The 13,363-nt window shown below is 45.9% G+C and overlaps 3 protein-coding genes across 3 annotated transcripts; 2 read left to right on the plus strand and 1 right to left on the minus strand.

Annotated features, from left to right (window-relative positions):
* Window positions 1–2,008: 2,008 nt before the first annotated feature.
* N7447_000189 (uncharacterized protein) lies at window positions 2,009–2,444 on the minus strand (the record flags this gene model as incomplete). The annotated part of the gene is made up of 3 exons (XM_057224465.1): window positions 2,009–2,149; window positions 2,288–2,307; window positions 2,414–2,444. The coding sequence occupies 3 exons, from the start codon at window positions 2,442–2,444 to the stop codon at window positions 2,009–2,011; spliced, it is 192 nt and encodes a 63-aa protein (XP_057088481.1).
* A 3,460-nt stretch (window positions 2,445–5,904) lies between these two features.
* On the plus strand, window positions 5,905–7,988 carry N7447_000190 (stress-regulated transcription factor RPN4; the record flags this gene model as incomplete). Its single annotated transcript, XM_057224466.1, has 2 exons — window positions 5,905–7,867; window positions 7,927–7,988. The coding sequence occupies 2 exons, from the start codon at window positions 5,905–5,907 to the stop codon at window positions 7,986–7,988; spliced, it is 2,025 nt and encodes a 674-aa protein (XP_057088482.1).
* Window positions 7,989–10,670: 2,682 nt separating this feature from the next.
* N7447_000191 (uncharacterized protein) lies at window positions 10,671–12,252 on the plus strand (the record flags this gene model as incomplete). Its single annotated transcript, XM_057224467.1, has 4 exons — window positions 10,671–10,715; window positions 10,775–11,110; window positions 11,138–11,457; window positions 11,496–12,252. The coding sequence occupies 4 exons, from the start codon at window positions 10,671–10,673 to the stop codon at window positions 12,250–12,252; spliced, it is 1,458 nt and encodes a 485-aa protein (XP_057088483.1).
* Window positions 12,253–13,363: the final 1,111 nt, after the last annotated feature.

The following is a 13,363-nucleotide window of genomic DNA, read 5'->3' on the forward strand; positions in this document are numbered from 1 at the left end:
AATCTGATGTTACACAGATTCATGAACAGATCACCCACGTGGGAACCAACCTGTTAGTCCCTACACCCCAGACTACCACTACAACAACTATCTACTAGCATGACCATGCTTACACCACCACTAGACCGAAGACAGCAAATAGACAAGGGAAAAGAAAAAGAAATTATGGCACCTATAGGCAGATCTGGGCAAGTCTGGGATAGGGCACCAGAGGTATCATTCTGACCACAGCAAGACGACGAGTGAGATTATTGAAGTCAAGCCTGGCTGCCCCAAATGCTTCGATCAACACACAGCACAAACAACAATGGAAGGCACACAAATCTGAATCCTGGCAGACCAAATGTCGACCCTGTCATGACCTTACCAACCAACCCGCGAGACATCTGCCAGTCCACCCAGCCGATTATTGCCGAATCCTCTCTACAGATAGCCCCAAATGCCCCCAGAAATGAGTCTTGATCATTGCGAACCAGTGGACGAACTATGCGATACGGCGAGAAAATCGGCCAAAAGCGACACTACAAACAGTCGAAGGACAGTAGGTCAACACGCTGGAGACTGGTTTGGGAATGCACCTATGGATAACGGAATGAAAAAAACCGATAAGGGATAGTAGTAGCTCAAACCAAGTGAATTATATCTGTGAATATACAGACACTGGCCACTCCACTACAATCCATGCCCCATAACAGACCAGAATTGACAGAATTGAATTCCACGACATCTCATCCCAACATAATATGGTACACAAATGCAGCAATTATTGAGATTCCATAGTCCCAGCTTCTTCAATTACATCCACTCACATTGCACTATGCATCTCGAGGTCTCTTCTTTTATGGCGCAAGAGGCGCCAACGACCCACGGAACTACATGTACAGAGTATGTGCTCCTGTTTCTCCCACTAAGGTGGATCAAAATCGTAAGTCCTCGATACGGACATGCAGGCCTCGTTGTTCACCATACATGTTGATAGGCCATGGCGACTCCCCCACCACGTCACAAAGAATAGCCACATACCCTGTAAATGGTCTCTACACGGAGTACCTAGCGTCACAATGGTTCTCTCGCTGATGTAGTGATGTAGCCTAATAGTCGCACTAGGCGTCTAACTCACTCACAGACGCAAAGCCTATCCTACTAATAATAATCTAGTACCCGCCGTCATTGAAATACCTCTATATGGCGACCAAAGGCTATGGCGCAATATTTCAAAAGTAGCATGCGTGCAAAGAGTAAAGAATTTATTGTAGTAAGAAGAGGAAAAAGGAAAGGAAAAAGAAAAAAAGATAGACATAGCATGTCCTGGTTTCGATCCAGGGTCCTATTGCGGGTTAGTTTGATGTTGTTGGGTGGAATTGTTGGCGGTGAAACGTACCTCCGGGTTATGAGCCCGGCGCTCTTCCCCTGAGCTAACATGCTGGGATGTTGAATATTGGCTTGATATTTGGGTACATTCGCCAAGGGAGACAAAGCAACAGTAATGTAGCAACACTCCTATTAGATTGTACACCAAAGCTCCAACTCACGAGTCCACTCTCCTGATCAGCTCAAGGTCTTAATCAAATAGCTGGGTATATATTATGGAATCTGTGCAAAATTGTTGATTTGTGGGTGTGACGATCCAGATGTGTAGGGATCTTTTTGGTAGAAAGGATTCTGCCATGCGTCGCCGCCTAGGTGTTTGTTGAAGTGAGATGACTAAGCGAGAAGGCTGGTGTTTGCAGTGTTTGCATTCAGAGAGAGAGATAATAGCTCTCTCAGTCTCGCAGGTCCTTCTCTCTCTTTCTTTCCTTTTCTCATGTTTAGAATTCTAGTTGAAATGCACTCTTTTTCCTAAAAAGATCTGGCTGGTAACAGTGGGGGTCTATTTTACAGAGAAATTGCCTTGGATATGATAGGTTCTATATGAAGGGCTATATCATTACCATCGGATAGGCAGTTGTTGGTCATCTCTATTACCTTGTAAAGTTACTTATGTGGTAAATTGATACAATACCCTATACTATAAGCCGTCGCCATCAGGGACCAAACCTGTATCGACTGGACGCCACAATGCCCAGTATTTACCTTCTCTTTCCTGTTCAGGAAATACCGGTGCCTTGTAGCTTGTTGCCTCGTTCTCGGGACGGTATCCTACACCAACCTATAGGCTAATTGCGATATATGGTATCTAGATTAACACTGTTGCATATTTCTATTGCCTGTGGTTCAGAGAATGTCAATGTAACTATACATTCTTGTGTCACCAATAAACATGGTACGAAAACGACTCTATATCTACCTGTAGGTACTGGCCTTTCACTGTATATTGTTAAGGACCTAGCAGTTGGGCTCCTATCTAACCCCCTGGGTCGGTTGTCTAGGATATTTCAAGGGTCTGTTAAAAGGACTATCACAAGCAACTGACCTGGAGGCTGGGTCATGGTGTGCTTGGCCATGGTGTGCTTGGTCATTGATGGGCTTCTAGTTTCCAATTATATACGGTGTAAGTATCAGATACCATCAGACATACATATGTAATTACAGGTGTACATCGTAATATCAGAGACATGTGGCATTCCGGAATGCAGGGATAGATCGTGGCTAGCTTCTAAAATTCTAGAATAACGTGCACATAGGCAACCAAGTAAGACATTTGCCATCCCTTGCTGGCATGAGCTGCATAGCCACAACTCTTTCCCCAACAAAGCTCCTTGAAGCCTCGTTTCTAAGACTTTCTGACTCAAGATGACGAAGCGGAATTTGTAAGTATACGCGGCTAGGATCTAAAGCACACGTGACATTCTTTTGAAATTGCCCAGAGGTGAGTCAGAACAATTAGTCAGTATTGCATTGGTCAGGATTGATGACCCCTAAATGACATCGGGATAATCAATAATCAGCCACAATCGGATATTCAGTGCGAAAAAAAAGCGAGAAAAAGACGAAGCAAAACTTGTCTGAATACGAATCCGAAAACAGGAGCACAGTCCTCCAATGTCGGCGATGCCCGGATGCCGGCATTCCGGGACGAAAATAGAAAGCTTCCAGAAGAACGAAAACAGCCACGCTTTACTAAATACAGCACTAGTGGCATGCACAAGCCACAGAAAATCCTTCTGGAACATACCAGAAATACCGAATACGATTACCTGCAGGCCGTGGCTGCTGCAAGTGCCGTATGGTAACAGGGCAAACCGGCAACTCGAACGGCGTACCGGTAGAACCGAGATGTGGCTGTGCACCCCTACCTCTTACGACCAATCATTTACATTGAAAAACTTTTCACTGCATTAGATTGCTACTAAATATGAACCTGCATGACAATCTCGCAGACTCATCGCTGAGAAACTCGTTTAGAGTGCTGACATATTTTTTTTTTGGTCGGGATCGCATGCCGGTGAAAATTTTTTCTCCGTGATCTTCTGAGTTATGCAGGGGCCCTCTCTTGGGTAATGGCAGGATTTGATGCCCAATTGAGAAGGAGATTATGTACCTTGCAAACAAGGATGCCTTCGGTACGCGAATCCGTCCTTCAGATCACTGCTAAAAAAAAACCCCCCCTTAGATCTACACATTCCCACTATAATCCCACTATATCTGAGTGGGCCATTGGATCTGGATACTTGGATCAGCTGAGGCTGGTTTGCCACTTCCCCGGACTCTGTAGGCCACGTTTTGGTGTGCCTCGAGGAATTCGCCAAGATCCCGCTGTCCGCGGAAAAAAGGGAAGATTAGGTGAAGGGCTAGACTGTTCGGCAGACACGGCAGACCCCGGACCCGTTTCGGTGTGTCCAGACCGAGAAAATCTCTTAGGCCCGAGAACATACCGGTCGGATTTACATTTGCGCTAGTGGATTTGAAAGGGAGATCCTAGGTCACATGGCATCTGGAGTATTGTATTATTGCTGCCTTCTGTTTTGGTGCCCAAGCTCTAAGAACGGGGTTTGCCGATGCTCGGTTTGGAGGGCCCTTGATCTGCGATCTGATACTCTGGGATTTTAGTGTCCAAGCCATATGCATATGCACGGTTGAAGGATGATAACGCTAAAACAGAAAATTTCAAATGTAATCCGCAGTACATGGCATTCTTACCACGCTACTCAAGGTCTTCCGCGTGCTACAAAGCCGCTAAAAAATTAATCTACAGCGATCCGAGCGCCAGGAAATATGATAATACCAAAATCAAAACCAATACTCTAGTTCGATACTGAATGTTATTCTGACTTTCTGAGTCAAAGAGAGAAACATACGATTCACATGTGATCGAGTCATCGAATCATCGAGCAATGTAGACCAGAAAATTAAGGCAATCAGCCCACAGACCATGTGACCATGATCTTAGCGCCTTGCGCATGAAATTCTTGTGTAGGGCATTTCCCGCCGAGCCTATGGCCGAAGGCAGAACTAAGTACAGGTGTAAGGCATGGGAAGTATACTCCGTACACGATGGCACCTCGCTTAAGATAAAAAAACAAAAAACAAAAAAACAAAACAAAACATGTGGTGACTTAAGATCCGGGGTCAGCTGGTCATCAAGTTTCCATAGACAAACAAGATCCATGGACCCGTGTCCAACTTTAGCTTATCATGCCATTGTGTGAATGGTCAGCTGACTATCGCGTCTGTTGAACTAGAGTGGAACCCGCCGATTGGCGCGTAGTGGGGAGACATCCCAAGACAATCGGAAGACAGTTGAGAGACAAGTGCTTCACAGCCACAATCCTAAAGTATTCGAGTGAAATAATGGGAGCCCGACAAAGAAGAATGTGCACCGTAAGGTTTCCCCAGGTGTTATGCAGGAATGCTACACCGTTGGGACGGCCGATTCGAACCACTGGACACCAGCCACATGGCGCTCGATGTGGCTAGTGTCAACAAAGAATCCTTGGGAGTATGTTTACTTGGACGAATAATAATATCTTTCGGCTGAACAACTCTCCGGATTTCCATTTCATATTCCTGGGCATTCTAACGAGTTCTGACTCACCGGAAATAGTAGATTAGGCCGAAGTGTCAATTCCCAACCAAAATTTATGCGAGATGGGTAAAACAAAGCTAAGGTGTGGCTCAGCCCTAAGGGTTTCTCCTCGGCATCTCCACCCCCATTTTCCTAATTTTGGCCCTGGTCACCCGAGTGCAAATCGGAGCTAGTCCTAGACTACAGCAGAAGTTTTTCTTTTTTTCTCTTTCTCTCTAAGCGATATGTAACCCTTGGCTGAATCATTCCGTCCAAAATTATATTTAATATGACTAACAAGTAACAACCATTGACGCCCAAACGTAGAATATAGACATTATGTAGTGGATCCGTGTGGCTTTTGTGTACATCCTGTAAGCCACAACTTCACAAGGGAAAGAGTCAACGAAGATCCCCAGATCAGATCAGTGGGACTGTAAAAAAAAAAAGCGTATTATTGTGATACGAATTCAGTCCCGATTCGGACTAGCCTTGAAATCGATAACATTTAAAAATAATTATTTTGATAAATACCGCTAATATGCACAATACGGTAAGATTATTGTTCGGGGAAGACCGACATCTCCAAGTGAGGTCATATAGTACAGAGTCGTGGACTCTTCTTTATTAACTCACTTCTCCCTCTTTCAACTTCATTGCTCGTACCCACCACAACTCTGACTCTTGAGATCATCATATCGAGTAAGATTTACTTTTCTCCGGTCGAGTCATTATCCAGTACCAAACTCACATCAACCATAGTCAACTCTATTAAAGTTCCAGCCCTTTGATATTTCCATTCGATCAGCCTCCCGACGTTTCCAGACTTCCCCAAGAGCACGGCCACAATTGCTCAGGAAATCTTAATCGGATCTTGTGCCGTCGGGTTCTATAAAGCCCGCCTTTCCTCGGTGGCGAACACTACCCACTTTCTGACGTCCCCAAACCGTGATAACATAATGCTTATGTACCCACGTAAGGGTCTCATCACCGATCCATACAACTCAGAGGACATCATCATACAAGACGACCAGTACCCACCTGATTTTTATCCCGAGAACGCCTTTCACTACGCTCAATCTCGCTTGCAATCACCTTTCCAGTGCCACCCCAGTGTACAGCTCTCCCCGCCGTCTTCTACACCTTCCTCACCTACTTTCTCCTCTCCGACCTTCTCGACTTCTTACCCGCAGACGTCTGACTCTCAGTCTTTCGGGGCTCCTTCGATGACCCCAGCGTCTTCATATAACCCGTCGTACGACATCCAGGGTTCTAATTCGCCTTCTCACTACGTGTCTCAATATCCTCAGCAATATTATACGCCCATGTTGGTACAGCAGCCTCTCGCCAGTAATCAGGGTTGGGAAAGCAACTTGCAGTTGTTGAGCCCTGCGCGTATCCCATACCCCGGTGTGCAAAAGAGATCTTCGCCCTCCGCATCCTCGCGCTCACTCCCCTCGGGGGTGCCAGCCAACAACTACCACCGCCGCTCCAACAGCTCCAACAAGCCACTCCCCAGCCCGGTGCAAACTCCCCTCCAGAACTCATTCCTTGCGACTCCCTTCCAACATTTCGATCCCTCGTCCCAAGATGGTCACAACGCCGAGGCCGAGTCTGCTATGAGAAAGGCAATTATGGACCAGCAGAAGTTGTCACCTCCGCAACAAATGCAGAATGACTACTCACTGGCTCCGTCGGTGTCAACAATGAGCCATAACTCGCCGGTGACCCCACAGACTACCCTCGACGAACTCGACGACGCATCCAAGTCGATGACCAATGGTGAGAATGGAATTCCTGACATTGATTGGGGAATGGACCAATACTTACGTTTCGACGCACCTCCAGAATATAACGGTGCCAATAATGCCATGTCAATTGGAGTTCCCAAGCTGAACAGAACCATTTCCGATATATACCAAGACGAATTATATAACCCCGCCATCATGGCAGCGCCCCAGGTGTCCAAGCCGATGGGACAGAACCACCTTAACCCGCGCAATTTTATTGCCGATCGTCTCCAAGCTGCCAACCAGGGACACATGTCTGCTCGTTCACAATCGCCTTCTAGCAGACGGGATCGTTCACCTTTCCGTCCCTCTTCCCCATTCGCCGGTGACATGAACAACAACGCTCTCCAGCAGCCTCAGATGGCTACCAGCATCCCCATGGGACAGAACGCTCTGAACGGCATGAACGGAATGAACATGGACCAGACCGCCAACACTGGAGACATCAAGACTATGTCCCCTAAGGATGCAGTCTTGGATTTCCAAGATGGCGATGATACTATACCTTTGTTCCCTCCCGGTCAGGGTGATTTCAATCTGGGTGATGCTCTTGGATTGCGACGCGATAATGGCTCAATGCGACCGATGGAAGCATTCCCTCAATATACGGCTCCCAGCATGGCCCAGCCACAGTTTGCATTCTCTGAACCCCAGATGCATCGTCGTCAGAGCAATCTCTTGCAGCAGAGTACCGAATTCCCTTCACTTCCAGCAGTGGAATCGACCGAGAGCTCGCCTCCAAGTCAAATGAACATGCCAATTACAGAGGGTATTCCCCGTCCCGCCAACACATCTTCGGATGCGGGCACCTACACTTGCACCTACCACAACTGCTCGCAACGTTTCGACTCCCCCTCCAGACTCCAGCGACACAAGCGCGAGGCCCACCGGCAAACAACCCCGGGCGGCCACCTTGTCAGCCGCGACACTTCGCTCCGCAACTCCCAGGCTGGCCCGCACAAGTGCGAACGCATCAACCCGTCTACAGGCAAAGCATGCAATTCCATCTTCTCCCGGCCTTACGATCTTACGCGACACGAGCATACTATTCACACCGCCGGGAAACAGAAGGTGCGTTGTCACATCTGCAACGAGGACAAGACCTTCAGCCGAAACGATGCTCTGACAAGACGTAAGTTCCCCCCCCCTTTACCCCTTAAGTTGATCATACACTAATTACATTAATTACAGACATGCGAGTGGTTCATCCCGAAATCGACTGGCCAGGCAAGCAGCGCAGGAGGAGAGACTGAGAGCGCCTTTGACGTCATCAGTCCACCGGATCGGCATACCGAACGTCATAGGTGGATCCACTTAGACCCCACCAAAAATCCGGGGCTTCGTCATCATGACGACATGGCTCCTTTAATCCTCATGAACTCTCTGTATCACTATTCGGATTCCGATTTTATTATTTATGTGTACGATTTTACGTTGATGATTTGATTTTACATGCGAACGCCCTTTTAGCATGGCTGGTGTGTTTTTTTTTTGTCTAATGGCTTTGGCCCCGGGAAACAAACAGTTTCGGTGTTGTACATTTCTGTTGTACATGGTGTTGCTGCATTTTTGACCCCCAGTACAGTGTGTCCCCTCTTGTACTATAGTACATTCCTCCAAAAAAATGTATATTAGCTTTTGGAAATGACATGAATGGAAATAATCAATCTCTCTCCACACTCCACTATAAATCTGGAAACGGTGAAACATACCCCTCCTCTTTTGAAACAATCAAGGGTCGAGGGATACACTTGAGTCCCTCGCATCCACACTTGCATGGGTGTTTACCCACTTAGGTCAGCCATCTTAGCTGCTCAACGCAGATCTATAGAATATATAGCAATATCATAAGTACATCGTGTACAATGTACATCGTCGACTCATTAGTGGACAAAAATGCTCCAGTATGCACCACGTTCAGGGTTATTGTATATTGCAAATTGCAATAAACTAATTAACATCCACGGGCGAGTCCCGATTCGTGCTGACCATACATTGTACCCCGTTATCCCAATTACCTGTTAATATCTATATACATTGCAAGAATTCCATGCCCCGATATAGGTATGATACCATGATTGCGTAGACACTCCATCCAAGAAAGCCTTGGCTCACCCAAACTCTGGCCCAATAAGCTATATACCATCCCGGTACTCGGTACTGGGATTGTTTGGGTGGAATGTGGGAATCTGGTTTTGGATTTAGGGTGTCGACGTAATATACAATATAGCAGGATCCTAACTCGGATCACAAGGTTTTGTCCATGTCTTTGTCCAGGTATGGAATTGCTTATTTGCGTGTACGGTTTGTACCCCCCCCCCCCCCCCCCCCAGTTTCCTATCTTTGACCGGGTACGTATCTGTGATCATCAACAATCAGATCATATTCGAGTTTATGTATTTCAATTCTTATTTGATATATAGTGGATAATCTAATACCCTATATGTCATACAAGTAAGCCACCGTATACATGTTTATATTAAAGTGATAGACAATAAATGATAGACATATACGCGGACCAGTGGCTTACTGTGGATCAATATTGGAGTGGGGGGAAGTCGGAAGGTGGGGAGATGGAAGAAATGTGGATGTGACTGGGATGAACTTGTCATTTGCCCAAGTCCCTGATTGTTGTATTCTACCTACTCTTGGTGTGATGAGGTGTTTTCTGTTGATTGGCTCTTTTTACTATTTCCGGTTCCCGATACTTCGTCCCTTGCGTGAGTGCCATACTAGATGTACACGTGATGCGGTATATACGGTATACCATTAGACATTCTATACTCCGGGCAATTTTAGAAAAAAAAAAAAGATTAATCGCACACCAGCCACACAGAATACCAATACCAAGGTATTATCGATTCTCAATCTGCCAATTCTTCCAGAGTTCAAAGTAACACCATGCCACCTGTGTACTCGACGCCTACAGATTTCGATCGGACGACACAGGCGTCCATATCACTCCACACACATACGTATTACGGTCGGTTACAACTATGAAGCTATGCAGCCTCACATGAGGTCGATATGAAGAAAAAGCCCGTCGATCTTCTGTTTCTTATATGTAGACAGAAAACATGTACGCGGGAGAGGCTAGGGATCTACTCTATAGTAGCTATTCGTGATAAATGTGGGTCTCGGGAATATGCCAGGCCCGAAAAAGCATGTTGACTTCTAAAGCTTGCACCCTAGCAGTCTTCAATTTACTACAATATTGCTATCTTGTCAAGTCTCTGCACAGGTTATGGCCTTTTTGCTCGCCAATAGTGGATTTCATAGTCTCGCACTATCCCTCGCTTATGCCAGCATCAAACACTTCAGGGTGGTCTTTGTTATCTTCCAACGACATCATCGCAACTCTGACTCTGCAGCCCTCGCTCGGATTTGGATCGGAGTAACTGCCTATTCAAGCAATTGTTTTGATGACATCCTCATTGTTGCCTTTGTCGCTACGACATCCGGTCAAACTGCCTCAACCCCCTGGCTCTTCCTGGTCGTATCAAACACATTTTCCCCCATCAAGTCGACATCCTCAGTCTCCGTCACTGCCTGATCTCTGACTGTTGTTTTAATTAATTCTCGATCCTGATGGGTCATCCTCAACATTGACCAAATCTCTTATTGACCTACAGATTCATCTTGTCCTTCATCCTTCCCTTTTTCGAGGCCTCGGGTCTTTCTTTGCTTTACCTATCTTGACAGGAACCACGCAAGCTCATTCTAGTAACCTAAGTTATCTATTCCTTTGCGATCATCGAGATCTTGAAATGTCTGCGGACTACAGAGGCTGCAAATGCCTAATGGAGGGATACGATCAATGTCTCTGCAAATTTTGCAATCGATGTGGGGGGTTTGGTCATATTGCCATTCACTGCAGAGGAAACTATCATGGGGGACAAAGTGGAGGGTACCTAGGGGGTTCACGTCCTACAAAAATGATGCCAATCAATGATCTTGATCGCACTGATAATCAGCTGGAAGTATGTGTCGTGTTATTCTAACGCCTTTCTTCATTATTGTTCTGACTGAATACACCAAGCCTCGGGATTCACTCAAAGCCCCAATGGTTATGGCTCAAGCGGTAACAGCATCGAGAAATGACCGCTCGCCAGAGATATCAGCAAGCGATGAAGTTCTAACTGCCAAGCGACGAAACTGGAGTGAGGTGTCTGGTGATCGAATTGAGACCCTGAATCTAGGACCCGTCGATAGGGCCTCTATCCTGGAGCATCTGCTTTCAAATGTGCGCCTCGAAATGAGCGAGAGGTACTCTTCGGTGCTCGAGGAGTATGATATTGCTAGAATTCTCGAAGACAGCCTAAGCCCAGCCGTGAAAAAGATATGTGAACAGGGCAAATTTGATCTTATCAGGCATGTTTGACCTTGAAATTTTAGAAGCAAGTTACTAATAAATCCATCTAGTCTCCTGGAAATTGGACAAGACCCAGAAACAAAAGAAGAAGCCGGCGTATATCTTCACATTCTATGGAGAGAGGATGAAATCACCAAACGATTCTGGCTTTATGTCGGACAAGCATGTGTGCTGTGTCTGAGAATCCAGAAACACAAAGATCCTAAACATCGTTGGAAGAATATGGGACTACATTACGCAGTGTGGGCCTCTGCCGTGGATATAAAATCAGCTTTTGTCACTCTAGCTACCCTCGACGCCCCATCTTCTACTCAAACGCAGCTGGTTCTGAACCTGGCAGAGATGTGGATGTGTCTCATATTCCAAACACTGACTTCCCTTCACTTAGACTCCTGGTTGCCGAAAAATACAACCCTGTGTGGTCGGGTAATCATCTCAACGTTGCATTGCCATTATGGCAAGGGTTCACAGATACCCAAGAAAACAAAGCTATCGCTGACGCAATTGGCGGCAGATCGACATTCCAGCAATACCTAGCATCTGAGGATTCAGTTATTCGGGCATGGGCGGAGCAAACCAGGGATGCGTTCAACGATATACGAAACTCACCTGACCCGGGGATCAGAAGTTACTGGTGGAATCTTCACAAAGAGCGTATCCTTACTGCACAGGACACCTGGGGCAAAAAGAAAGCTAGCATGGCTAAGCAGCATCTTGGAGGGGCCAAAGCTCTCGTTACATTGCATTCCGGGAATCATGGAGACCACCAAACCGAGGTCAGAGCTGGTAGTTTCAGGTTCACTGTTTCAAAAGCATTTGGGCTTGATCACCATGACGGCGATGAAGTTATTCTCCAATATCATCTGACACCGACTCCACACCCACACGCTTATGCTCTTTCTGCTTTGAAAACAGATCCTGCTACCCGCTTGGGGGTTTCTATCCGCGGACAAGACAGCCATGGGGGTTTTCATTGCTGGCTAAAAGCGACTGGAGAGTGCAATTTACGAAAAATGAACTCACTTGTGGACATTCTGGAAGGGTATTCTGCAGAGGAAAGTCGGGGGTTCAAGAGACGCTGGTTTGTTACCAAGTCTTTGAAAAGGCTAAGAAGTGAGCCTTCAGGGAGAAATATGTACACTTGATGTTACAAGACTAGAAATTTCAGAGTTCAGAATAGTTGCGCAGAATCCAAAGCATCCTTGCGGGCCGAAATTTGATTTCTTCGTCCAAAATTAATGTAGTGTATCCTGTATGTTGTCCCTGTTGGCCCAATGATCCTATGTTGATGGATTCAGGTCAGTTAAACCCGGGGATTTAACATACAATGACTTGATTGAGACAAGCGACGTCAAGATAAGCACGTGTATAGGTAAGAGCTTTGAGGGGGTTTCTATCAGTGACCTGCAATTTATTGGAGTTTATTGGGACAAGAAATAATGGATTGAATGAATATTCGCGGTAATAAAGAAAAAGAAAAAAAAAAAAAGATAGACATAGCATGTCCTGGTTTCGATCCAGGGTCCTATTGCGAGTTAGTTTGATGTTGTTGGGTGAAATTGTTTGCGGTGAAACGTACCTCCGGGTTATGAGCCCGGCGCTCTTCCCCTGAGCTAACATGCTGGGATGTTGAAAAGGCAGCCCATTATGTCATGATCTACGTAGTGATATGCTTTGCTCCTATTCCCATCCAGCTAATATTATACTTCCTAATTAGGAAATATTTTGTTTGCTTGGATAGCTTCTGCTATAAGATCCTCTGGACTTACCACCTGCTTCTCTCTCCTTCCTCTCCAACTTTGCTTTTGTAGTTAGAATGCACTCTTCCTCGTTGAATGAACTAGCACGTAACAAGGCCATGTTATCTGCGCGATAATAATAGAATACGAACGTCGGTGGGCGTATTCCGAAGAACGGTATAACGAGGCCTTTTTCGAGTCCTTAATCGAGTACATATAGAGTGAATAGCTCGACAACTACCTAGAGCGCTTTCTCTATGTCTGTATCTCGAAATACCTTTATCTCAATGAAATCGCAACCTCCCTCACCGAGGATACTCATTGGCTATCAAAACTTAGTTTATAGATATTGAACAATGATTTACTAGTCTTACTTTGTAGTTTTTACTGCGTAGTAAACCCCTAACTCGCCAAGGTCAAGCATAAAATTAACAACCAGGAGATTTAAAGGCTAACAAAGCAAGTCCCGCTACTTTACCGCTTACTCACCAATCGGATCTTAGTACGGGCTATTCAA

This window comes from Penicillium robsamsonii, assembly GCF_028829455.1.
Source record: "Penicillium robsamsonii strain IBT 29466 chromosome Unknown utg000001l_segment0_segment0, whole genome shotgun sequence".
Taxonomy (NCBI): Eukaryota; Fungi; Ascomycota; class Eurotiomycetes; order Eurotiales; family Aspergillaceae; genus Penicillium; species Penicillium robsamsonii.